The 25,503-nt window shown below is 54.0% G+C and overlaps 1 protein-coding gene across 3 annotated transcripts; it reads left to right on the top strand.

Annotated features, from left to right (window-relative positions):
• The first annotated feature begins 5,478 nt into the window (after positions 1-5,478).
• LOC119113154 (protein glass-like) lies at positions 5,479-24,094 on the top strand. Of its 3 annotated transcripts, none has more exons than XM_037237505.1 (9): positions 5,479-5,501; positions 6,634-6,722; positions 17,295-17,383; positions 17,778-17,927; positions 18,184-18,272; positions 20,930-21,160; positions 22,222-22,330; positions 23,207-23,343; positions 23,922-24,094. In XM_037237505.1, exons 2-9 carry the CDS (start codon positions 6,650-6,652, stop codon positions 24,085-24,087), a joined length of 1,044 nt encoding a protein of 347 aa, XP_037093400.1. In that variant the 5' UTR covers positions 5,479-5,501; positions 6,634-6,649; the 3' UTR covers positions 24,088-24,094. The 3 variants fall into 3 exon arrangements, with proteins under 3 accessions (XP_037093400.1, XP_037093399.1, XP_037093401.1); XM_037237504.1 differs by having other exon boundaries at positions 17,775-17,927; XM_037237506.1 differs by lacking the exons at positions 5,479-5,501; positions 6,634-6,722 and adding an exon at positions 15,400-15,475 and having other exon boundaries at positions 17,775-17,927.
• Positions 24,095-25,503: the final 1,409 nt, after the last annotated feature.

Raw genomic sequence — 25,503 nt, 5'->3', positions numbered from 1 at the left:
GTATTTTTTAAAAAAACAAATGCGTTTGCAGCATTTTTGTCTTTCTTTGCAAGAATGCACGGAATACAGAGGGATGTTTGCGGCTACATACTATTAAATGTGGCAGTTTTTGATCGCACTCAAGATCGGCGGAACAGACGTTTCCTTGCGGTCAGAACGCGCTTGAGCTTGAAGAGAAGGTTGGCTCAAAGCGATTCGCTGCCGGCATTGCCCGAAACGCGCGCAGCTGACATGAGCCATGTGCTATTCTATTGGTTGCAACGGTGCCATGGTTATTTATTGGCTCTCGATTTGAAACCAAGACAATGAAAAGTGGCAAGTTGATGTAAGTAACTGATATAGCACAAGGCTGTAAAAATGAGATTGTACGGGTTGAAGGATGAATGAGATTGGTCTCCTTGAGGACAGTTATCTTTATCTGTCTCAATACATGTTGGCAACAAGGCCTCTCTTCACAGGGTAAATGTGTGGGGAGGGACTCAGACCCTCAGCCACGGCTGAGAATCACTCCCCTTCAACGTAAATATGTGTGAGGAGGAAGTCAAACTTTTAGGCATGACCGAGCCTTCCCCCTAAAGGTAAATGTGTGGGGAGTTCACATTCTCAGGCATGACAGAGCCCCCCCCCCCCCCCCCTCCAAGATAAATGTGTCGGGAGGAGGTTAGACTCTCAGGTATGACCGAGCTCCCCCCCCCCCCGCCCAAGGTAAATATGTGGGGAGGAGGTCCGACTGTTAGGCATGACCAAGCCCCCCCCCCGCCATTTTCAGCCAGTTTGCAATTTGGTTAAGGCGGCTGGGAATTAACTATATATTACCCATTGCACGTGACCCGCACGGTCACCTTTGGTGTTCAAAAGACTTTTTCATGCGCGCATTATTAGGCAAGGGCCTAATTTGATACCAAACCTGAACTGCACGCAACCCAAGGTAAACAGAAGCAAAGCTAATCATGTGTGGTCGAGTCTATACACTTAGTCGGTAGATTGTATCCTCGAAGCAGTTTTGTTTCGTAATCAGATACCTGTTCGTTATTTGACGGTGGCAGTTTTTTATTATTTGGCCCATGGGACCAAATTTCCGAATGTAAACAGCAAATTCATACGTGACGACGACGTAAAAACGCCGCCGTATCCAAACTTACGGGCCATTTTGAAAGACCTGACCTGACACAAACGTTTGGTTTCGCTACTACTGACCAGAATTGTTGTTGATCTGAATTTCTTGGTTGCATACGGTTGATTGGGTTCAGGATTTGAACAGTTTCCCCTGCAACTGACGGTTATCGGACCAAAGCCGATAAAAGCGCGTGTGTTGTGGGCGGGTGTGGAAAAGACTGGTCAGCGGGACGACAGCAGGTGTGGGAGTGCCCGATCAGCGGGACGACAGCAGGTGTGGGAGTGCTCGATCAGCGGGACGACGGCAGATGTGGGAGTGCCCGATCAGCGCGACGACAGCAGGTGTGGGAATGCCCGGTCAGCGGGACGACAGCAGGTGTGGGAGTGCCCGATCAGCGGGACGACAGCAGGTGTGGGAGTGCCCGATCAGCGGGACGACGGCAGGTGGGGGAGTGCTCGATCAGCGGGACGACGGCAGGCTGCTGGAGTGGAATGGCCAGGCGAAGGGGCCATGGGGGAGGCCGAGCTGCCGGCGGGCGCTGAGCTACGCCAGCCCCGCCAGCAACTGCCGGCGGGCGCTGAGCTGCGTCAGCCCTGGCGGGCAGCTGCTGGTGGGCGCTGAGCTGCGCCAGCCCTGCCAGCAGCTGCCGGCGGGCGCTGAGCCGCGCCAACCCTGCCAGCAGCTGCTGACAGTTGCACGCACGGATTACCTGAGGTGTGGCTGACCCAGCTCAGGCGTCTGGGCCGCCACACACACACACAGGCATGGCTCTGTCCGTGGGCTGGCGACGCGCGCCAGCTCGCTCTGGGGAGCACCAGTCTTAAGGGAGTCTCTGTGGTCAATGCTTGGGAGCCAAGTCCGGCCAGCAGATCGGGTCATTTAACGGGCAAGGTAGGGCTGTGTTATAGGATCGGAGTGGTGTGCAACTTACAGGTGATAATTGAATTCTTAACACTTGACATTTTCGGAAATCAGTGAAATAACTCCACCCGGTCATTTTTGGGCCGTCGCAAGATGCTACCCGGCAATGCACGGTCATTACATCGCTTTCACTGGTAACCTCTCGAGTCAGCCATAAGGTTTGGGGTTCCCCAAGGGTGACAAAACGTCATGACGAAGAGGCTCCGGAACCTGTATTTTGGAACCCTCCAAGCCTTAACTTTCAGGAGATATCAAATTCCAGGGACACAACAACGAGTCCCAAATATTCCTTTCCGAGAGGACGAAATTTCATGGGCATTACAATGCCCCTCCCCCCCCCTTCCACCATGGCCTGGGTATGCTCCCTCGGTGGAGGGTCGCCAAAACGCTTACTTCGGCACACCATAACCTTTTTCAAGAGGTGATAATAAGCGTTTGGTTCGTGGAAATGTTTTAAAGAGAGCATCACCGCTTTGGTACTTTCCACTTATTGCTACATCAAATGCTTGCGATTTGCTTAGTAATACCAGTTTTTTCTAAATCCTTCCGAACAGCTTAGAATTTTGACTTGAAGCAGCTGACCCCGAGGGAGAAATTTCATTTGACTCCCTGCTCACCACTATGAAAGTAATGCATTTCATTTGTCTTGCTCTTTCCAGTGTGTGTGTTCTGTAATATTTGGTGCCAAAACACCAAGGTGCTAAAATGCTAGTGTAACAAATGCTACGAAAGCATGATACCTTGCTTAAAAAGTTTTTAAAAAGAACTTATTATGCCGCGAATTCGTCAATTCGTTATGCTATGACTTTGATTTCTCTCCTATCGCGCTTACCACGGTGGCTCTATTCGAGGCGTACCTTGGTTTAAGGAATGGGAACATCACATGGCCCAAAGTGACGCACTGGTTTAAAGTTCATACCAGGCGCTTCTCGGTATCAGATCATTGTCGCTGGGGCAAACAAACATTACATACCTTCTTTTATTTGCAACAGTAGAGGTGTGCAAGGAGGTTGTCATGACGATGGCGGTTACGACTGCAGGGAAGAAGTGCAGCCTTGTTAAAAAAAAACATTGGACAGCGTAATTTGCACGACTCGAAAATAGTTACAATTGATGTCCTTAATATGTCTCAGTGGTGCTGCTGTGGCAAAACTCAGTGCTATTGGTAAACTAACTGGTGCTGAGATTTCACTAAAGAATCTTCTGTAATATGCCGCAAAGGTGGGAAACTCCCTTGAAAAGGAATGATTACATTTGAAAATATTGAAGCAAACATGAGATTTGATGAAATATGCGCACTTCACAACATTCGTACACTTCTAGGTGGAGACGACTGCTCTAGACAACACAGTTTCTCTGTTTCGTAAACATGTTCCACAATGCGTGATTGAATACGTCATCGTACCTTGCAAAATATTGATTGAGAGACAATTTTTGGCCGTCATATCAGGACATCGTGCTCACGAAGGCCAGATGTGAACGACTCGACAATTATATCGCTTTTGTTCGCCGCGTGGCTAACGGAATAGCCGGATTTTAATGACCTCATTATGGCGTCATGGATGACTGACTGGGTGACCTTGAAATAGCCTTCCCGAAAAAGTCTGCACATCTTCGCGGGCATGTAGCTTAAGAACTAAAAAGGTTTAGGTCTTAAAAAGGACAGGGCTGCGGACTGCACCGAATGCTCTTCAAGATGGCATGTTCAGAACAAACCCCGTCCAAATGTGGATCACCCTTTAAAGCAAATCGAATTGTCCAAAAATAATCCAATAAATTGTCTGTAGCATTTCTTTTCTTCGTTTAAATTTGTATGTGGATACCACAAACGTTGCTGCTTCTGATTTAGCCGTTTCACTTATATACAAACCTGCCCGTTGCTTACCGCGCATCTCAGGGTTGCTTGTGCATCGGGATATGCAGTGGACGTTCTTTGAAACGATAGAAACTTTTTGGATTTGAAGTAATTTTTCCACCTTGGATTGGATGGATTGCATGCACACGGATTCCGCGTCAAAGTCCAGAAATGTTGATAGAGGGCTCAGTCCTCCCAACGTATTGAAACTTTCACCCACGGTCACGTGCTTACTAGCTCGAACCATGTCAGTCTACATGATTTAAATTAATTTTGAAAACCACAGAGGTGTTTCTTAAAACACGTGTCATGAGAAAATTGTGTAGTCAGCACGTTTCACGTATAACCTGGCAAAAAAACAGCCGGCTTAGACCACCTCAAAGTGCCGGGCTTAAGCTAAATAACCGCATCAACCAACACATAATGCCTCAGAAATGTATGGTAGGAGTCAGACTCTTCGTTCCAGGACACCGAATTTTTAAGATCCAGGAATAGTTTTAAAGGTTTCGTTGAACGATTTCCCGAATTCCGAAGGTGTTTTTTGTATGAACAAGACATATTTCTAAGGCTTTGATTTTTACTTGAATTTTGGCGGAGCATCATTTGGGATCAAATAACTATTTTGTGATTCTGCCGAGGGACCCTTTGGATTCTGAAATCATTTATTGGGAGCTATTCATATGGCAAACGTCATTGTCACGCAATATAAGATAAGAATCCCTAAAGTGTTATCGTCCCTATCTTTTTTTCGCCTTGAACACTGGTAGCGCATTTTTATGCAGTGTTTGCACAACCTGAAGTGTTTAGAGACTAAGGCGTTCAGAAACTCACAATGCGACAGCGATATTCATGAGCAATATGCCCGCGATTGTCGGACGCGAAAGCAGATGAAGCCCCGTGAATGTGCGGCCGCGGACGCCGAGCTACCGTCTCGCCCTTGCAAAACCTTACACGCACCATCCGACCAGCGCTTACAAACGCAACAGCAATCTCCGGGGTTAGGGGTCTGAGTGCCGAGAATGCAGTTGCCACTGCCGCCAGCTCCACCTCCAGTACCGGTACAGCCAGACAAGCGCACCGAGCGCAGAAGATGAGGCCGTCAAACCACTTCCCCGGGCCCCTCCCCCGGCGCGCGCCGGCTGCTGGTTGGTCGCCGCCGCCATGCTCCAGCCTCCGTCGCCATGGTGACCACTGATTCCATCCCAGTCGTCTGGCAACCAATTTGCTTGCCGCCGGCTTCCCAAATAGGCGCTAATTACACGGCACTGATGAAGCGGCCGCGTCGTATCGGCTTTCCGGGCGGCGGCAGCGTTGTAAGGCGTCCTATAAATCTTGCAGGCGCTAGCGGAGATGGACAGTTACGTGCCGAACAACCCCAACTTCGGCTGCGAGCCGGCCGCCTGGCAGCCGCTGACGCCGCCCCGCTACCAGTACACGCCGTCGCCGGAGCCGGGGCCGCTGCCAGGCACGCTGCCGCCGGCGGCCAGCCTCGGGCCCGACCCGCCGCTGCAGACCTGCCACACGCCCGACCCCATGATCAACGGGCTGTCGTTCAACGCGCTAGACTTCGAGCCGCTAGCCGCACGTCTACACCATCAGCAACCAGAGGTGAGGCCCCGGCCGGGGCGAGGCGGGGCGGGACGGGGTGGGGCGAGGTGGAGCGGGCGGGCCTGTCCCTGCCCCCCCCCCCCCCTCCACCATCACCACCATGATCGTAGAGACATTTAATGGCATGCCTTGTTTACGCTACGTACTGGTTAAGGTTGTAGTATGTGTGTAAGCAGTGAACGATGTCGCTTGCTGATATGCACCAGCATTGTACGTTGTTCATTATCAGCGCTGCTCATCGGGCAGCGCTCTCGCAGCGTATGGCAGTGGTGTCACTAGGCATTGCATGCTAATCTACACCCGTGATGTGTGCAAGAGTCATTAGTGTTGCGGTGTCAGTAGGGAGGAATGGGCGAGAAGCGAATGCCCTGACCTGCTTCCAGAACCGATCTGCAGATTTGCCTATATTTTCTCATACGTGTTAAAAAAGAGCAATGCATTTAGGTCTTAAGGCCTAAACTGGTCTAAATCACGTCCTTGGCCGTATGTTTATCAACACTGATCCGCGTTGTGATAATAAACCGCCAACTCATTGATCGACATAATCCGGTGCGTCCATCCGTGTCGACACTGCATGTTCAGAACCGAGTACTGACCATCAATGTCACCTTTTCACTAGGCGTGCTCGCATCGCATATCTTTCCCGCGTAGACCTTGAACCCCTTCATTTTAATTTCATATGCGTACCCGACACGTGACTCCGTGGACGGGCTGCTGACGTGCTGGCTGTGCGGTTCTCATCAGTTTTTTTTTTAAAGTTACGTCCGATGCAGTAGCTTTGATAAGTGCCGGGTACATATCGCTGGCGCCCCACCCACTTTATGTGGGCGTGTGATGTAAGGTATTCTTACGCGGAGTGCTCGGGACAAGTCAGCAGGTGAGGGTGGCGGGACACACCCATCTCAGGACCCAAACTACAGGGCAGCACCTTCTGGCGGTGACAGAGATTACCCCTACTGATCTAAAAACAGTTCATAACTTTTAATGGCAAACGTGTAAGGTGTGTAAGGTGTGCGAAGTAACATGCTATTGAGTTTTAATTACTGCATTGTTCTGTTCGTTTTACGAAGCGTAGCCGATGAGCTGGTCGGTGGCGCGCGAGAAGTCCGACACGTGGCGTGTTTTGTTGCAGGGGCTTCAGTCCGCCGATGCGAGAGAGATCTCCGACGCAGGAGATGAACGACTTCTTCTTCCCCATGAAGCACCACGGCGCCGGCGCCGGTGAGTGCGTGTGTGCCGCATTCCTGAACGGTGTCTCACGGTGCCGCGGACGTCACCCAGACATAGGCAGGGACATTTTGACGAGGGGAAGCACCGAGTTTAGGGGTCTGCTTACTGACACTGGTATGTAACCGCTGAATACAACTTAACAGTGCTCTTTAAAGGTGCACGCTGTCTGGTACTAAAGAAAATTAAAACGATGTTTCCGCTACATCGCTACAATGCAATTTCAAGTTCTATTTTATAAACGGATAGAACCTTGAGCCCCCGGTTCTTCACTGTTATGAGCTGAAAGTTCGTATCCTAAGCTATCGAACTTCAATATACCAAGAGGTACTGGTTAAACAGCATTATTGTGCAAACATTGATCATATTGTCAGCACTCGAGTTTCCAAGCTGTGTTCACGGATCACGAGCGCCTCGTGCCCCGTGAACATAGCCCAGCTTCAAACGTCGAGTACCGTCTAAATAGCCAATGTTTATCTAAATTTGAGCACCGTCAAATAGCTAAAACGGTAGCGTCGTGTAACCAGCACCTCCTGATATATTGCGTGTCAATAACTCCGCATACAAACTCTGAATTCATAATGGTTCCAGCTCAGTCAGCTCCGTACATGTCATCGTGCACTTGTGGCCAGATCGAGGGATGATATTTCCGTGACTGTGGCAAACCATTAACGGGCACCATTAGTACAGAACGTAACATCAACGCTTGAGCGCTCGCATTGGGCAAGACGGTGAAAAACAGCGGCTTGGCCGCACTGGTGCAGGGGGCGGGCCAACTCACCGGTTCACGGGTCGTGCTCGCAGCAGCCGCCGCCACGAGGAGCACGCGGCGCGCGCGTGATCACTGGGAACCGGGAGCGGGAATATCCCAGATGCGCCGCGTCAGAGCAGGCAGCGCCGCGCCGCGATGCTGCGGTCACACAACACCTGCGGGCGGCGGCAGCACACGCCGATGGCGGTCGCGTTCACAGGCTGGCGGCGCTGCTGGGGTCAGGTTCAGCTCAGCTCCAGCGGGCTGTGATGTTTATTCGTTATTTTTGCATCACTATGGGGGGGGGGGGATGCAAGCTCAAGGCCTAACGCGAGTGACACCATTTGGTGACGTCCTGTGCTGTCACCAGAACCAGACTTGCCCCCCCCCCTCCCCCCGCTCCCCTGTCGCCCAATTTGGCTTCATCCACCCCGGCTCCCTGGCTCGCTCGATTAGCCACAGTGACTGACCTTAAGCTCACCTGGGTGTATATCGAAGTAAGACACGGGGTCTAAGTCGATGAGCTCCCCTTTTGAGTTATTGTATAGTTTTAGAATGGTGTTAACGTGCCGAGAAGGCTGATGTATATCCCAATACAAAGAAAATTAAGCGCTTACCACTAAGCTGAAAATGAAACAAATATATAAATCACCGACGGCACTCAGTGGCTGTAGAGATCGCCCAAAGATCTTGAAGAAATGTATCAAGTCTAAACAAGCGGCTTCAGGTCGCGCGTCCTCTGCCAGGCAGCTTGTGGTGCATACCTTTATCCTGAACTATGGGCGACCTGACCTGTGCTCACTGGGGTGGCGGAGGCGGGGACGCATGGGGCCGAGGTGTTAGCCATCTTCATCTCCGATCCGGCCTGGGCCACTTGGGGTGGCGCAAGTGGGGAGACATGGGGGCGAAATGTCAGCCATCGTCATCTCCGACCCGGCCTGAGCTAACCAGGAAAGCGGAGGTGAAGGGGCATGGGCCCGAAGGGTGGAGAGAATTAGCCATCCACTTCTATGGAATAATGCTTCGTAAACCAAAGTCGTTGCATGGAAGGAGCCCGGGTAAAGGTCGCGTTGTTTCTCTTCTCCGATTCTTGACGATATCCGCCGCAACTGCCGAACCTGTACGATCCTTGAACCGGACTGTTTGCAAGTCAGCTAGTTTGCTGGGAGGCATCACGTAGCAGACCGTCATGACATGAACAACCGTCGATATAGCAGCTTTACTTATTGTCGGAGAAGTATAAACTGTATTGAATGCCCTTGAACTCTGGATACGCATTGAAACATTCGGAGCTCAAAACGTCCCACGATGAAAACGTCGACGCATCCAGCGAAAAACAAAACAAAACGTTGCATTCAGCCTTCATAACATCCGGAAATCGTCCAATGCACCTGGACAGGGGAAATAATATTCATAACATTCAACGTTCACGACGTCCAAAGGTTGAAGAAGTGTTAATCAAAGCTTGTTCATTGGATATCGTGATCGCTGGATGCATTTTACATTGGTTTTTGTGATTTCGGTCGTTGCGAGCTTGGATGCTATGAACTCCGCCAATGGGCCGGTATTGGACGCATTTTGAATGCGATGAAGACTGGATGTTGCGATTTTGGATGATAGGAGGACTGGACGCTGCGATTTTGGACGTTTTGCTAGTTCCCTGCTCTTTCACTTGATTTGTCCCAAGCCATGCGATTGACACCAAGTATCATCTCACTGAGGCTCAAAATGCTTGACTGACAAGCGCGCCTTTATCTTATTCGGGTCTCGAAATGGCGACATGGCTGTTACAGGAGCACATCCACAATGTTGTTAACAGGTAAGCCCCAATGGAGGGTAACAAACAGAATCCAACAGTGGAGAAGAAGAGTCTGTATCACCTTTCTGATGCGTAACATTGATATAATTCGCGTTATCGAATGAGCGGATTCATAAATGCGTAACGACGCAACAAGCCACGCCCTTCAGACCACCGGCTAGGTCCAATTTCTGATAGGATTGAGGACTTGTTCTGAATGCATGTTTCAGTGAGCGACTGGGTAACCTGTCAATTGTTGGCATTTTTGGCTCGCCTGGGATTATCGCAAAGCTGGTTTGAGGTTATTCGTCATAAATCTTGAAATAATTGAATAGGTTTCGAGACCCCAGAGTCTCTTGTTTAGCATAGTAACTCTGGTACGTGATGTCATTTGAAGCATAGTGAACAGAGATGTGCAATTCCAAGTGGGAGTGCTATCTTATACAAAGATCCAAGTTGTACTGCACGCTTAGGCAGCTGCGTTAGGTACGTTCGTGAAGAGAATGATAATGCTATGGAGGCGCTCGGAATGGAATTACTTCAAAATCGGCTTTGGCGTCCTCATTTTTTGATGCGTTTATCTACTAATCACTAGCATGACGCCTTCTACTTGCTTGTTCATGTCGACTCGCTCTGTCTTTTGAGCTTGACCTCATGACCTGCCCCTGATTTTACCATGCGCTCGGGTGGGGTCAAATTGATGCCCCGAAGGTTTTACGGAATGACTTCCGACCGGCGCGGCGTAGCCACACCAAATTTTGTACAACTATAGACAATTAGATATTAAATCTTTTGGTATAAAAAGTTAAGATACACCTTGTGAAGTTACTGATCAACGACATGTCAAAGTTAGACCATGGATTCAGCAAAGTCAACTTCTAGGGAATTGTTCAATCTGATGGAATAACGAAGTGTTTAACAAAGCCACACACTTCTGAGATACTTTCTGAGGCAACACAACAATAAAATGAACAAATTGAATTGACCAAAGGTTGGGTATGAAGGTAAGAGCAAGGTCAAAGCCAGTCTGTTTTATTACTTCATGGATTGCCGTATAGGGCAATTTATGGTGCTCATTTCGAATTTATTGATAACAGTCACTGCATGGTATATCTTCCATGGATTTTGTATAGGTCATAATAGGCTAATGATCTAAAGTGACACTTGGTCAACACTTCTGCCTTTTAAGAACATAATGCTTGGCATAATCTTTGTCATTCATTCAAATGCAAAACTCAAAGCAGTTTTGTATGATTTTGGTCAACATGCCCTACAAGTGGTCGAACCAGTTCACAGATCTTCAACGAGCATGCAACCTTTTGCTTACAACAGATATCTAGGTTTTGGGTGTACGTGGGGAACTAACCTGGAATTTGACCTTTTTGAATTTATTTGACCCAAAGGTCATGACGCAGGAACTTCAAATTTTAACCTAAATAAGTTATAAGTTAACCCCCCATGCCCCTCCTACTATAAACAGCGTCGCACCAACACCTACTCACATTCCTGTCTTGTTCGGCGACGATCATTCTTCCCTGCTCGCCACGCATTCGTCTCAGAAACAGGCCTCCTCTATCCCTTGAAAGGTTCTAGGCCCCCCACAAGCGTTTCTTATATAATTCGTGACTAACCAAATCATCACTAAACCATTATATTTCCCCGACCTATCAAAATAGCTTCACCTCACAACTGTTTGCCCGACTGGCGGAAGCTGTTTTGAGGGCGATTTTTGTGTTAATCTCCAAAGAGGACATCACTCTGTTAAAACAACTTCACCTGTTTCTTTTTCGAACAATGCCAAGGCAAGCCGCGGAGATGAGCTGGCAGCCACACCCCGACAGTGGGCGGACCTAGACATGGCATGCCGGACGGGCTGGCCAGTGACCATTGGGTGGGCGTCACGCGGCCGACGGACGGGGGGAGGCCTCGCCGGAGGGTGGGGCCTCGCCGGAGGGTGGGGTCTACCCGGAGGATGGAAATCATCGCTTAACGGCGAGGGAGCGCCTGGGGATGGGACACTTGTGGGGAATGGGGCACCGGCGGAGGGCGGAGCAATGCTGGAGGGTAGGGCTCCGACAGGGAGAGGGACACTGCGAGAGGGTGCTGCCAAGGGTGGGGGCGGGCCGAAGAGAGGGGCTCCGGGACTGGTTATTGGTCATTAACGGGACGGGACGTCGAGATAGCAAACATCAGATGACGTGGAAGTATATGGACGAATCGTGCTAGTTGCTGACACGCGTTGGTTGATGGACCATCTTTTCGATTCTCTGGATGTCCCCGCGCACCAATGTTAAAACTAGCACAACTGCCTGGCGACAGACGCATGCTAGAACGTTTCCATTACCATTGTTGTTATATGACGTTCGGTATGGCCGGGCCCTATACCGCGGGCGTGACGCCGAAGGGAAGCTCTTCGATGATACGCCGGCGCAAAACAGGCAGGCCCTTTGTTGACACGCCAGACGGCGTCTCCACGCGGCTGGCCAAGAGTCGCATCCGAGCCTTCGCAGAATGGAAGGCACCGTTTTCCATACGTCCGTATTTGTAGTGTAGTTTCGGAACCAGCAGTGACTACTGCAAGATAGCACAGCCGGCAGGATCCATCGCCATGGATCCGAACGCCCTCGCCCAGGCCCTCTCCTGTCTGACAGACTGCTGCAAGACCAAACCAGGGCCTCAGAGCAACGGGGGGAGCCACTAGTGGCGCTGGCCGAATCAGCCGGCAAAGCCAGACAGTCTCACGTTTCAGACTTCGATGCTGGCCACATGGACACCTCCGGCACCGCCACCAGTCCAGCAGCCCTCAGCGGCACGAAACGGCTGGGAGCGACGGCGACGCCCGCCCCCAGGCTGAAGAAGGGTGCCAGCCTGCGTGAGTCCTGGGAAAACGCCCGCCAGAACTCTGCCGTCATGATCAGTGGCCGCGTCCACCCTGCGTCCGCCTATCGCCGGAACAGGAGCGCTAGTGCCCGCCGATCCGACTCCGGCCGCTCGGGCTCTCGTCGGCGAGACCCGCCCCCGACTCCGGACAGGGGTGCCGCACGCGGTCGACGCCCGCACGCCGACGAGCGGGCCTGTCCGCACGGTCAACCAACCACCCGCCGGTGCGGTCGTCGCGGTCACCCCAGGGCATGCGTCGCCAGCGTGCAGCGCTGTGGTGCGCGAACGCCTCCGGCCTCACCGCCTTGGCCGAGGCTTGAGCCAGCCTCGCGCGGACGTGGCCGACGTCCAAGTTTGCGGCCTGGTGTCTTGACGCGCTGCCCAGGTCCGGCTATCAGCGCTGCATCGTGGTGGGACCGGCTCAGCCCTCTGGACACCTGACGCCGGCGCGGAGACGTGCGCGAGCGTTGCTCCCGGCTGGAGCCTTGCACATCGACGTCGACGGTCTGTCTTCGCCCGTAAATAAACTGTACGCAGCCGGTGGACATAAGCTCAACTGCTGCGAGACGATCACATGTGACGTGGCCTCAAGCGCGAACACAGCTGCCGTGACTGTATGTCATGCAGGGAATCGACAGCGCTCTGCTCTCATGACATGAACCCATCCCCCTCCGTATACTGTCGCCGTATACAGTACATCTCGGTATACTGTCGCCAAACCTCCCTGTCCACCTCGTGAGCATCACCACCAGCTCCGCCGCTACCGCCCCTGCGCGGCCAGCCCCTTCGCCGCCAGCCCAGGTGCCACAGTGTGACGTCAGTATCGTCCAGCGGGATGCGATGCCACGGCTGACGGCCGGCAGCACCTCGCCGGGCACGCAGTGGGCGGTGCCGCACGCCTCCCACGCATATGATGCACTAGCTAACAGAACACGCACGGAATCGGTCTTCTGACCCCGTCAGTTGCGCACGTGAGCCGTTCCGTCACTGGGACCGGGCTCTCGTGGAGCCCTTGCGGAAGGAACGGGCAGCTCACCTCGCGGCATTCAAGGAGGTCTCCCCGTGCGCTGCCAGCACGGCCTCGCCACTTGGTGAGAGGCCTAGCGTCCCGGCACGCATCGCACTGACGGACGACGCTCGTCCGCATGCATTCGCGGCAGCGCAACCCATCCCGTTCGCGTGGTTGGATGACATCCGCTGGCAGTTGGATGAACTCCTAGAGCGGGGTGCCATCGCTCCTGCCGACTTCCTCACCAGATGGTGTCATCCCATCGTTCCGGTGGCGGAGCGAGCCGATCCTGCCGGCAGGAAGGGATCGTCAGCCCGCCTGACCGTGGACCTGACCCGGCTGAACAAGACCGCTTGGTGGGGCGGCCCGCCGGTGCGCACACCGCAAGACAAGGTCCCCAGCATCGGGGTCGGTGCGCGCCACTTCATGAAGCTCGATCTGCTTGATCTGATCTCGAAGCCCGGTCTGGCTTCTTCCAGGTGCCACTCGGCCGCCGTGACCAGGAGCACGTCATTCGCGTCTTGAAGCGGTGTGACGCAGCAGGCATCACGCCGCACCCCGGGAAGCTGCTCTTCGCCGGGCCATCCGTCAGTTACTGTCACTACGACGTGACCGCCGACCGCTGTACAGTCCACCACCGGAAGGTCAAGTCCAGTGTTAAGTTACCCACACTGGTCAGCATCACCGGCCTGCGCAGCTTCATGGGACTGATGAATCAGCTGGGCGCTGTCTCGTCAGATGCTGCACTGGCAGCCGCGCCGTTGCGGAGCCTGCTCCCACCGCCGGAGCCCCGGAACACGTGGATGTGGACTGAGACTCGCTCCCGACCCTGCGGAGCCTGCTCCCACCGCCGGAGCCCCGGAACACGTGGATGCAGACTGAGACTCGCTCTCGATCCTGCGGAGCCTGCTCCCACCGCCGGAGCCCCGGAACGCGTGGATGTGGACTGAGACCCGCTCCCGACCCTGCGGAGCCTGCTCCCACCGTCGGATCCTCGGAACGCGTGGATAGGGACTGAGACCCGCTCCCGACCCTTCGAAATCGAGAAAAAAGACGCTCATTTCACCTCCAGTACTCGCGTTCTTCGACCTGCAACGGCCCACCGCCCTGCAGGCCGACTGCTCTCGACTGCACGGCCTGGGGTACACTCTGCTGCAACGTCATGGCGAACAACGGTGGCTGGTTCGGCGCGGCTTTCGATTCAGCCCGGTCGCGGAATCCCGCTACGCCGTCATCGAGCTTGAGCTGCTCGGCATGACGTGCGCCGTCCAAGAGTGTTGTCTGCTTCCTGCTGGTCTCTCGTCCTTCGATGTTCTCAAAGACCACCGTGCACTGGTGCACATCCTCAATCAGAGACCCCTGCCGGCGATCGACACCCCGCGGCCGCGTTGTCTGCGCATGAAGCTCCTCGCGTACAGCTTCGCCACAGCCTGGCAGTCCGGCAAGCACCACGGCATACCAGACGCTCTCTCCAGAGCCTGCGCGGACGACCCCCCCCCCCCCCCCCTACGGATGAGCAGATCGCTGAAGAGGACGTTACCCATCAGCTCCACAGCCTCGTCGTGCGCACTGTGACCCAACTCTGTCCAGACGGAGTCCGGGTGCTTTCCATCACACCCTCCACCTCACCGTGCGGGTTGAGACTTATTTTACATGTTAGGAGAGGCCCCCGCGCAGACGAATGAAAACAAAAGGCATGGTTTTTTGTGTGTGGAGTCGGGGGCGGCGCAGGAGGCAGGGAAGGAAGGGAGGTGGGAACAGGGGCAGGAAGCGAGGGAGGAAGGCCGTTGTCCCTTGCCGGCAGGCATGGGACGAGAGAGAGAGAGAGAGAGAGAGAGAGAGAGAGAGAGAGAGAGAGAGAGAGAGAGAGAGAGAGATATATATATATATATATATATATATATATATATATATATATATATATGTGCCGAATTTATTTACGAGTTGTGGTATGAGTAGGAGGAGTAGAAATAGGTTGCTGTGAGAGTTCATTTGCCCTCTTCCCGTCCAAACTCAGCAAGCTCTTTGAAAAGTAACGCTCAGGAGCCCCATCCCCTCCCCAGTCTGTGAGGAGGCCTCATTTTGTCTCCAAGGGGACCGAATAGTAAGTCGCACGTTCAGTGAACATTTGCCCCCGTGATTTGCTGTCGGCCTGCACACCTGACCGGCCTCGGTGCGTCCGGGCGCGGACGGCCGGCCAGCAGGCGCGGCGGCCTGCTGCGGGCGCGAGGAGAGCCGTCTGCACCGGCCGGCCGCCGCCCGCTGGGCGCTGCTGCACCCGGAGGTGGAGCGCAAGCACTGCCAGCACGGTAACCGAACCCAGTCCACGGCGTACGCGCCTGGCCCGAACTCCGTCCGCCGCCGTCCGCTCAGATCGAGCCTCTCTGACGTCCGCCCGCTGAGCCAGCGCTCGTGTGGTTACCATCCGCTTGGATCGTGCTCTTCCGATGCTCGTCGCCTGGCTGACACTCCTTTGATTGTCGTCTGCTTGGTGTGGTATCACCTGCTTGGATCGCACTCTTCCGATGCTCGTCGCCTGGCTGACACTCCTCTGACTGTCGTCTGCTTGGTGTGGTTACCATCCGCTTGGATCGTGCTCTTCCGATGCTCGTCGCCTGGCTGACACTCCTCTGACTGTCGTCTGCTTGGTGTGGTTACCATCCGCTTGGATCGTGCTCTTCCGATGCTCGTCGCCTGGCTGGCACTTCTCTGATTGTCTTCTGCTTGGTGTGGTGTCACCTGCTTGGATCGCGTTCTTCCGATGCTCGTCGCCTGGCTGTCACTTCTCTGATTGTCGTCTGCTTGGTGTGGTATCACCTGCTTGGATCGCGCTCTTCCGATGTTCGTCGCCTGGCCGGCGCTCCTCTGACTGTCGTCTGCTTGGCTTGGTATTACCTGCTTGGATCGTGCTCTTCCGATCTTCGTCGCCTGGCTGGCATTATTCTAATCATCACTTGCTTGGATGGTGATCTTCAAATGGGCGTACATCCGTGCTGATGTATGCTCTTCGACGCGTGGCTGAAGCGCTTGGAATTGGAATTGCGATGATGGACGGTGTCGGTCTCTGCCGCGTGCTGCCATTCTTATCATTCGTGCTTGCGCATGAGGGTTGCGGAGCAAGCGCTGCGCAGCGGGCGAGGATGCATGCACATCGTGCTTCATGTCCATGAGAGCACCTGGCTGTTAATGTGTAGGGTGACTCGTAAAATCTACAGAGCTCCTATGCACCCATGAAGCAAATAGATGTAGGCCGGGCTGAACTAGATTGTTAATAAAGGATGGTGAATGTTTTGAAAACGTGGCTAATGACTGTTAAGGCAGTGAATCTGTCGAAGACTGAAGCTCATATTTAACTGACGCTGGGCTAGATCGCTCCATGACAAGTTGGGCTTATACTTGGATAGGTTGCTTAGTGGCTGTCGTGATGTGTCCAGTGGTTATTTTCCCTTTTTACCCGATGGATGCACAATGCAGCAGTGCGGTGTACGGAGACTTGTGGTGATTTTCATGACGGTTCATTTTGCTGAAATACTTCCTGATGACACAAGTTTTCTTTAAGCAACAGTGGCCCCAATTCTTGCAAGCCTCACACCGTGTAAATATTTCCAAAAGCTTGGAATTAATCACAACGATGATGCACGCATAAAACTTCTGGAAAAAACTGTCTTTTGGGTCAGCCTCCCCATCACAATGTTCGTGAAGCTCCCTTTTGCAACTCTCCTCCTTTAGAAGATCACAAAACGCTTGAACAGACAAAGCCTTTCCGTCGCATATCTCGTGCAAACCCTAACGTATGCGACAAGGATCAGTATTCGCATGGCCAGCTATTGTGGAAACAAGCCATCTGTGTCATCAGGATGTTTCACATCATGCTCCATGCATACATCCAAGGCTAGGCAACAGGTCATTCAAAACGGTGACAAAAAACAATACTTGACTATTTATTATTTGGTTATCAGGCGATTACTAGTTTTGGCGTAGTACAAGGAGTCTGAGCCCCACCAAGTTCCATGCCGCGTTCGGCCTTGATTTTTGTTGATATGGTAGCTGACCGCTCACAACTCTGCGGTGGTCGGACTCGGCATCATGGACTAACGGACTTTCTGACATAGGGTTATCCCTTTCCAGGAACCTTGTCGCCCAGCTCGTCTGGACATCTTGTGCACCAGAACGCCCTATCAGCAAACACCTACAGTTTCGGAAATCAGTCGAGCCAGGTGAGCAGGGGCGCTGGGTGGGCGAAGCCAATCTAACTGTCAGATGAGCTATAATGATGGATGTTTACCTATTGCAATCAATCATTCAGTGACATACATCGTGAAGCGATTCGGTCGTCCCTTCTCTACTGGCCGACGGTCAGCCCGTTCTCCCCCTCTCGCTCGGGTGCTGCCTCTGACGAATCCGCATCCCCCGCCCCCCCTCCCCGCAGCAGCTGACCGGTCTGCTGCCGTCTCCACTGACTCGGCCTGCTTCCTCTCTCCCTGGGGTGCTGCCTTTGACGGAGCCGCATCCCCCGCAGCACCTGACCGGCCTGCTGCCTTCTCCACTGACTCGGCCTGCTCCCCCTCTCTCTGGGGTGCTGCCTCTGACGGAGCCGCATCCCCGCAGCAGCTGACTGGTCTGCTGCCGGCCGGAGGGCACCACACAGCCGAGCCCGCCGGCTCCCAGATGTTCCCCAGCATGTCCGTCAACGTCAGCATGAACATGAACATCGGCGTGTCGTCCGGATACCAGCTGCCGGACGAGTCCTTCGCGCACCAGGTGACAGCGTGAACGCGCTTGACATGCTTGTCCTCATGGACCACGCGTTGAAGGCACGCGGGATGACGTGATATGTGATCGTGAAAAGGATACTGTTCGACAAGACTGTTCCGCGTGCCAATCACCGGTCTCGATAGCACGGTGAGCGGTGAGCGTAGAGCGATGAGTGCCGGAACACACGTGCGCTGAGACCTGCGGCACGGACTGAGTCTGGAGATGGCGGTGTGAAGGTGACGCGTGCCGCTTTGTTCCGCAGCTGCCGTGGAGTGGCAGTCCGCCCCAGTACCCGTCCGGCATGTTCAGCCCCCAGCCGCCCCTAGTCAGCCCTCTCTCCATGTCGGCCAGGTGAGCAGCCACGTCGCTGGTGCGCCTGTGCACGGATGCATTCTGAACGGATCACATGACTTATTTTGCCTTCCCTACACGCCCCAATGTAATTTCCTTCAGTCAAGTCATGACCATGACGTACATCAGTGCAGTGTATTGTTTCGTATCCAACGACCAATCGCAACGTGCCCATCACGCTTCGAAATCTGCTCCGAAAGGCACTTGACAAATGAGCAAACGAATGCCTGTGCGGGATCCGAACTCAGCAGTCCTGTCCATTCTCATCATTAGGTGGTCTTGGAATCACCAGTGCAGCATTCAACATGCGCCTTGTCTGCTCGGGGTAAGAGCGTTAATGACTGCGCGGATCTTGCCCAGTGCCGGGTGCGCCGTTTGTTCAGTGCGCGGCCGCGTTACGGGCTACGCCCTGTGGGCCTGGCGGGCCGGGCCGGTGGCAGCTGGGAACGGGTCAGAGCCGCGCGCGGCCGCATTACTGGCTGCACCCTGTCGGCCTGGCGGGCTGGGCCGGCGGCGGCCGGGGGCGGGTCAGAGCCGTGTGCGGTAGCGTCGGCGGTCCACGGGTGCACACCAGGGGCTTCCCGCCGGCTCCCTGTGGCGAGTCATCGGTCGGCTTATGTTCCCCGGCGCGTCGGAGCCGCCGACATGTGCTTGTCCTGATGTCGGAACTGGACGCGAACATTGGCTGCCCCATGTCATCAGCTTCGAGGCTGTGCGCACACGTTGCAACTGGGCTGGGGAACTGGTATGGTAAAACTCAACACTTGTTACTTCTTACCAATACTCGTTCTGCAGAATTTTGGATCACGTCTATTTTACACAGTTTATTCCGTTACACCCATAAGTCAAACGGACGTCATAGTGTTGCTGCGCCAACACCGTGTCGTTTGTCAAGCGAAGTAACTACAATAGTCAGTGGCTTCAACGATGCACGTTTCCTACCGCTGAGGTGTCTACGCGAGATAAAACTGCACGCCTGCGGGGAGAGGCGTATGCCACGTCATTATTAGATGCGACCGTCTCCGCACATGTGCACCTCAGATAAAACGGTTGAGGAAGGACCAACTCACACAACACGTTGCGTGTGATTGCATCACAGAATTGTCCTTACGAAAGAGGCGTCATCGCATCAGAGATCGTGCCCGGAACACCATTTGTTGCTTTTCGCGTTTCGGTTTGCACAGCCGGTGTCGCGCGCGCCGCGGGGGTTCGGGGGCACGCGCGTCCCAACTGGGACCGGACCCAGTGCAGTTCCGGGCGGGCTGCGGACATGTCCCAGGCGGTGGTCGTCCGCGATTTTAGCCACACTGTTATCAATCTAACGGAAATTCAAGCCGAGCATATATAAATGTGGCCGTTATCTGGAGCGTGATGCAAGCGCAACCGCAGCCACTGGGTCCATGGCGGGTCAGCTGCGCGCGTCACACCCTGAATTAGGGGCACCTGTTTTGTTCTGATTTTTATAAACTTAGTCCGATAATTTTGATTGGATGCATTTCTGGAACAAAGTTCGCGGCAAGCGGTGCTTACTGAGTGAACCCTGACCCCACCATCTTGCGGAGAAATTCCAGTTCAACAGCAGACTTTTATGGTGAGAGTTAAACATGTCACAAAAGAAGAAAGAAAGCTGCACGTGCTGCACGGTCTGCCCCGCCCCCTGACGTTATCTGACCTTGAGCGATCACTGCCAACGGTCGCAGGCCATCCTTGTCAGGGACAAATGGTGGGCTCTGGAGCAGCTTGAACTCACCCACTCCGTCACGTGCAGAATGGGAGAGGGGCGCTCCGACCCGTTGAGCTCGGGAGGCGGACTTGAGCCTGAGCCGTGATGTGAAAGTATTGTGGCAGTCTTATGGCAGTCCTGAGCCGTGATGTGGCAGTCCTGTAGCAGTCCTGTGGCAGTCCTGATCCGTGATGTGGCAGTCCTGTGGCAGTCCTGAGCCGTGATGTGGCAGTCCTGTGGCAGTCCTGAGCCGTGATGTGGCAGTCCTGAGCTGTGATGTGGCAGTCCTGTGGCAGTCCTGAGCCGTGATGTAGCAGTCCTGTGGCAGTCCTGAGCCGTGATGTGGCAGTCCTGTGGCAGTCCTGAGCTGTGATGTGGCAGTCCTGTAGCAGTGCTGAGCCATGATGTGGTAGTCCCGTAGCAGTACTGAGCCGTGATGTGGCAGTACTGTTGTAGTCCTGTGGCAGTCCTGAGCCGTGCTGTGGCAGTCCTGTAGCAGTCCTGTGGCAGTCCTGAGCCCTGATGCGGCAGTACCCTTAACCTGGCTGTGACAGCATGCTTGGCCATGGACGATGCGCCACCCGAGCTGCGACTGCATTGTGACGGCTGGCGTGACCCAGACAGGCGTGGTGATGCGAATCGTGTCATTTCCCGTGACCGCTGTCTTGACTGGTGCTGTGACCTGGACCGTGACCGAAGTGCGGTCTGTGACCTTGAGTGGTGCCGTTGATTGCTACCGTTGAATATGAACGACTGGTTGGAAGCCATGAGCGAGGGTGGAAGGGACAGCCCTCCTCCATCTAATGAAAAAGTTAACATGAGCCCCACGACGTTGCCCGAAGGGGCAAAAACTACGTTTAACTTCCCCACACCCCAAACTCCTTGAAGGTTTCACCGCCCTGCCGTTGACCATCCGCGCTGATGTCGTCGTCAGTTCGTCGGCCGTGCCGTACAGCACGTCGGCCAGCTACGCCTTCACGGCCGACCTGCGGCCGGAGGCCAGCTGGACCCATGCCGAGCGTAGCCAGCAGCTGGCCGCCTCCTTCCGCAGTCTGCGGCGCGTCGACGGCGCCAGCTACGGCTCCCACCTGGACGAGTCGCTGCTGTACGTCTGCAAGACCGAGTCGCCGGCGCTCGGCCAGCTCGACAAGACCAATATCTGCAGGTGGGGTCCGACCCGCTGCTCCGATCGCCCTACGGCAACCTGATCACCCGCCAGGAAAGCAGCCATTTTGCTTAGCTCGTTTATGCGCAGTTACCGCATCGTTACTAGAGCTTTTTAGGAATCACCGCGATTGAATTTCCCTCAACTGTTTGCTCAACGCAGCGTTTGTAGCTAATTGGCGCCTTGGGAATTAATTGGTGCTGGGAACTTGGCCGTGTAGAGGTTGTGGTTCCCGTGGTCATTGCCATATCCATTGGGGTTACTTTGCTCCTCTCGGGTAAGCAGCAACCTTGCATCATAAAACAGGATGAGTTCCTTTTGGTTGAATTGATGGCCACCAACAGCATTGCAGGGTTGGAAAATGGACAAAGCGGGTGCCATTTTCAAGAAGTCTCAACAGTTTGACACAAATATTTGGCATAGGCAGCCGCACCTTGCTGGAGGAGAGTAAAGCCTAAGAGGCGGCGGTCGTCATTGGCAGTGGCGTAAGCAGGAGTCTACTCAAGAGCGGGCCAAGTCGGGTCATCAGAGAGTATTTCAGCTAATGGGGCCACTTAGACGCTATAGGGACCCAATTCGCATTGGGGACTCTTTTAGACTCAGGATCCCAGTCTAATGCCCCGAGAGCCCGTTCTTGTGTGTCAGCAGCTCCTCAACATGCGTATTGCCAAAAAGTGTTCGTGCATTTGGCCCAGGTGTCCCCGCCACCCCCGGAAGGGGAAGGGGGGGGGGGGGTATGGTCCCAGAGGCGTCCTTGACTTCACCACTGGTCGTTGGTTCATCTTTATTTCTAGTCTGAACCATGTCCTATCACGAAGGCGTAACCGTGTCCCATGCAGAATTTCGCGATTGGAAGGGGGTCAACTCAAAGCTCTGCACTGAAAATCCTGTTTGGAGCCCTGCAATATTAACATTCATTCGCACACATATTAATGCACAGAGTAAATTTGAACGGGGGAGGCACGTGGCCTTGGAGGCCATGTGCGTGTGCCGCTGCCCATCACATTCCCAGTCCTCTGTGCCACTCTGAACCCATGTCAAAGCCCCGCGTCGCTCCGCAGGGTATGCGGTAAGGCCTACGCTCGACCCAGCACGCTCAAGACCCACATGCGCACCCACAGCGGCGAGAGGCCCTACAAATGCCATGAGTGCAACAAGTCATTCTCACAGGTAGGAGAGCCCTCACCGGTGTCGAGGACACTTATGGCATGCTCACGCACCTGTTGATGGCTTCCTGTTGTCGGGAAGCTTTTGAAGTTCCGGATGATTGATGAGCGTAGCTTGCGGAGGGTCGGGAGGGGAGGTTTCGACGCACCGGGACACTCTTCGTATGCTCTTCGTGCTTTGTATTCATCTTGGTATGCGTTTGCATTTCGTATTCGTACTCTTCATCAGGCATAGTTTTTTTGTGTCTCCTGCCGCAACTTGAATGCCTTTTTGGGGCTGGTAAGTCACGATATTTCAAGCTTGTAAGGCTAAGGTGGTACTCTTGCGCTCGTCTTCTACCAGTGGCAAACTGTAGTGCGCCGCTTTCAATGTTTAAGGAAATTTCGTAATTTTTGTGCTGTATAGTATCAGGCTTATGCTGCTCTCTAATGTCCCAGCACAACAAAATGCTGCGAATGTTTCATTCCCATCAGTGTAACATCATGCAAGCAATAATAACTCAATTGTGTTTTTGCCGCTGAAATTCAACTAACTAATGCACACATATCACGCATTGCAGCGCACAAGCGCACTTGTATTCGTTGTTATTACGCAGTTCACGTCTGTAGTGTTGTATTTGTTTATCTTAGGAATATTCTAGGCCAATTTTGAAATGTTATGCAGCCGTATTTGATTTTATCAATGTTATGTACCCATAAAGGCTATTAGTATTATATCCGTATGCAATTTAATATCATGAGCATGCGAATAGTATGACTTTATTATATATGGTACACATTTATTTATTTATTCACTTGTGTTTGATATCTGATGCGTCGGACCTTTCTACTACCGCTGCTGACTGCTGCCTTGTGTTGATGTTAGCTGCTGTGCTCCCAGGCGGCGAACCTGACGGCGCACGTGCGGACCCACTCTGGCGAGAAACCGTTCTGCTGTCCGATCTGCGACAGACGCTTCAGCCAGTCCTCGTCCGTCACCACCCACATGAGGACTCACTCTGGGGACAGGCCGTACAGGTGCGTCGGTCACTGCAGCGCTAACAAGCTGGCTTCCAGCAGGAGGCGCGTTTTTAAGGAGTTGTGGCGCACAAAAATTTTCAACTTTTGTTCTTCCTATAAAAACAGCAAATTGCCATTGTCGAAGCAACTTCTCAGCCCAACCAACGCCGAAAAGTTGAGATGTCGCTATGCTTACGTTCTGACTTCAGCTGACAGATAAAACGTGGCCATAAGGAAATTACGACTGCCCGGCCGAACGCACACGTCACCCACAGCACCCATGCCGGGACCAAAGCCTTGCAAAGTTAACATCTCCGCTCCTGGATCCTGCTCTGATGAATGTCGGTCGAGCAGTCATCAAACATTGCGGTGGAATTACAACCACATGACGCTTTGTTGCGCCTGGAACAAAAACAAAACACACTACACATCATGTGTATAAAAATCATTATTCCGGCCGCAAAGCGATCCGCAGGCTGGATCGAACCAGCCAGCGAGAACAGACCAGCGTGCCACACTTCAGCACAGTCTGGTTCCTCCCGCGTGGAGATGACTCGTAGGCAAGTTCTCGTTGGTGACCGTCACACCCGTTCCAGATGTCGCCTCTGCAAGAAGTCGTTTAGCGACTCGTCAACGCTCACCAAGCACATGCGGATACATAGCGGCGAGAAGCCGTACCAGTGCCGCATCTGCATGCTGCGCTTCTCGCAGTCGGGCAACCTGAACCGGCACATGCGCGTGCACGCGTCCAGCGTCTGTTGACGGCGAGGACGGGCCCTGTCACGCGTCGGCTCGCGGGTCGCGCCCCTCCCACGCCCCGCACGGACTGACTGCCGGCCGACCTGGCAGCTCAGCGGCGGTGTAACCGCATCGGGGGAGGGTCGGCGCGCTCCGACAGTAGCGAACGGCGACGGGCGGCCATCTTCTGACAGGCGTCACCCGGCGGCTCGATTTACCGCCGCGCGGGCCGTCAACGACTGTCTGTCGTGGTCGCGTGCTCGCTGGGGAGCAGCCGTTGCTCCTGAGCGAGCGCGCCTCGGCAGGAGGGCTCGTGGGCCGCTCGTGGTCGCTCAGGAACAGTCGCTGCTCCGGAGTGAGAGCTCCTCGGCAGGAGGGCCCGTGTGCCGCACATGGCCGCTCAGGAGCCGCCGCTGGTCCCGAGCAAGCGCGCGCCGGCAGGAGGGCTCATGGGTGGACCGTGCATGGTGCCGCCGGAGCTTTGCGGGGGCTACCCCTGCAGTCCGGCTCTGAAGCGCGGCCACTGGGCCGCTGTCCGGAGTGCTCTCAGGCGCGAGCACTGGGCCGCTGTCCGGGGTGCTCGTCTAGTCGAAGGCACTCCCGCAGGTCCGGCCGTGCTGTGATACTGGGCGTGGCCGCCGGTCCCGCGCCGACCGGTGCGGGCCAGAGACGCCACGTCGTCTGACTCGGCCCGGCGGATCCGATCCCGGCCGCCCGATCCGATCCGATCCGATCCGATCCGATCCGATCCGGTGAAACGCTCAACATTACCACGTCTAGTCGCTCGAAAGCGGGCCGCTTTACCTTTACCAAACCACTGCGCCGCGAGAAACCGCGCGTCTCGGATGTATTGACGTCCAGCTAGTGTGCGTGTGTGCACGTGTGTGTATGTGCGTGTCCTTGATCAGTGTAATATACGTCGTCACATGTCGAGCGTGACCTGATGTGGTGACCCGATGATTAGACCAGAGGCTAAGCCATTTGTATCTTCGTGACGTCAACGGCCGTCAACTGGCTCTCAATTACTGATGTGCAAAGCACGGTGACGTAATCAAACAGTGACGTATTCAGATGCGTCTTTACTAAACAGAGAAACTGTGTTGCCTTTCCACTAAAAGTAGAGCAATAGTTATAAGTGAGCATCATGCCAAGTGAGAATCATATATGATGCTTACTGAAATGTCGTCAACTGTGGAACATTTCCTTTGACAACGGCGAATAAAATAGTGAAAAGCTTGTTCACCATCAGCATGCGTGACTCGAAGCAGAAAGTCGACCCATGGCATTGAAACCATGTGTGGACTGGGCGCTGACGGCGCTCCAGTGCTGTCTTCAAGGACAGCTCACCTGAAAGGGAAGAGTGGAGGCAAACCGATAGACAGAAATATGTCACACGAGCATATCTCGCATTTGACTTTCTTTATGGGAGTCGAGGCAGCT

This window comes from Pollicipes pollicipes, unplaced genomic scaffold, assembly GCF_011947565.3.
Source record: "Pollicipes pollicipes isolate AB1234 unplaced genomic scaffold, Ppol_2.1 Scaffold_7261;HRSCAF=8764_pilon_pilon_pilon, whole genome shotgun sequence".
Taxonomy (NCBI): Eukaryota; Metazoa; Arthropoda; class Thecostraca; order Pollicipedomorpha; family Pollicipedidae; genus Pollicipes; species Pollicipes pollicipes.
The sequence above is the reverse complement of the archived record's forward strand: the minus strand, read 5'-3'. Positions and strand labels throughout refer to the sequence as shown.

What these genes read in the sequence shown, in the direction of transcription:
- LOC119113154 (XM_037237504.1), top strand. Translation starts at nt 6,650, where the DNA reads ATGCGAGAGAGATCTCCGACGCAGGAGATGAACGACTTCTTCTTCCCC. An exon ending in TCGGAAATCAGTCGAGCCAG is followed by an intron (nt 17,384 to 17,774) that starts GTGAGCAGGGGC and finishes GCATCCCCGCAG; the next exon opens with CAGCTGACTGGTCTGCTGCC. An exon ending in TCTGGGGACAGGCCGTACAG is followed by an intron (nt 23,344 to 23,921) that starts GTGCGTCGGTCA and finishes CACCCGTTCCAG; the next exon opens with ATGTCGCCTCTGCAAGAAGT.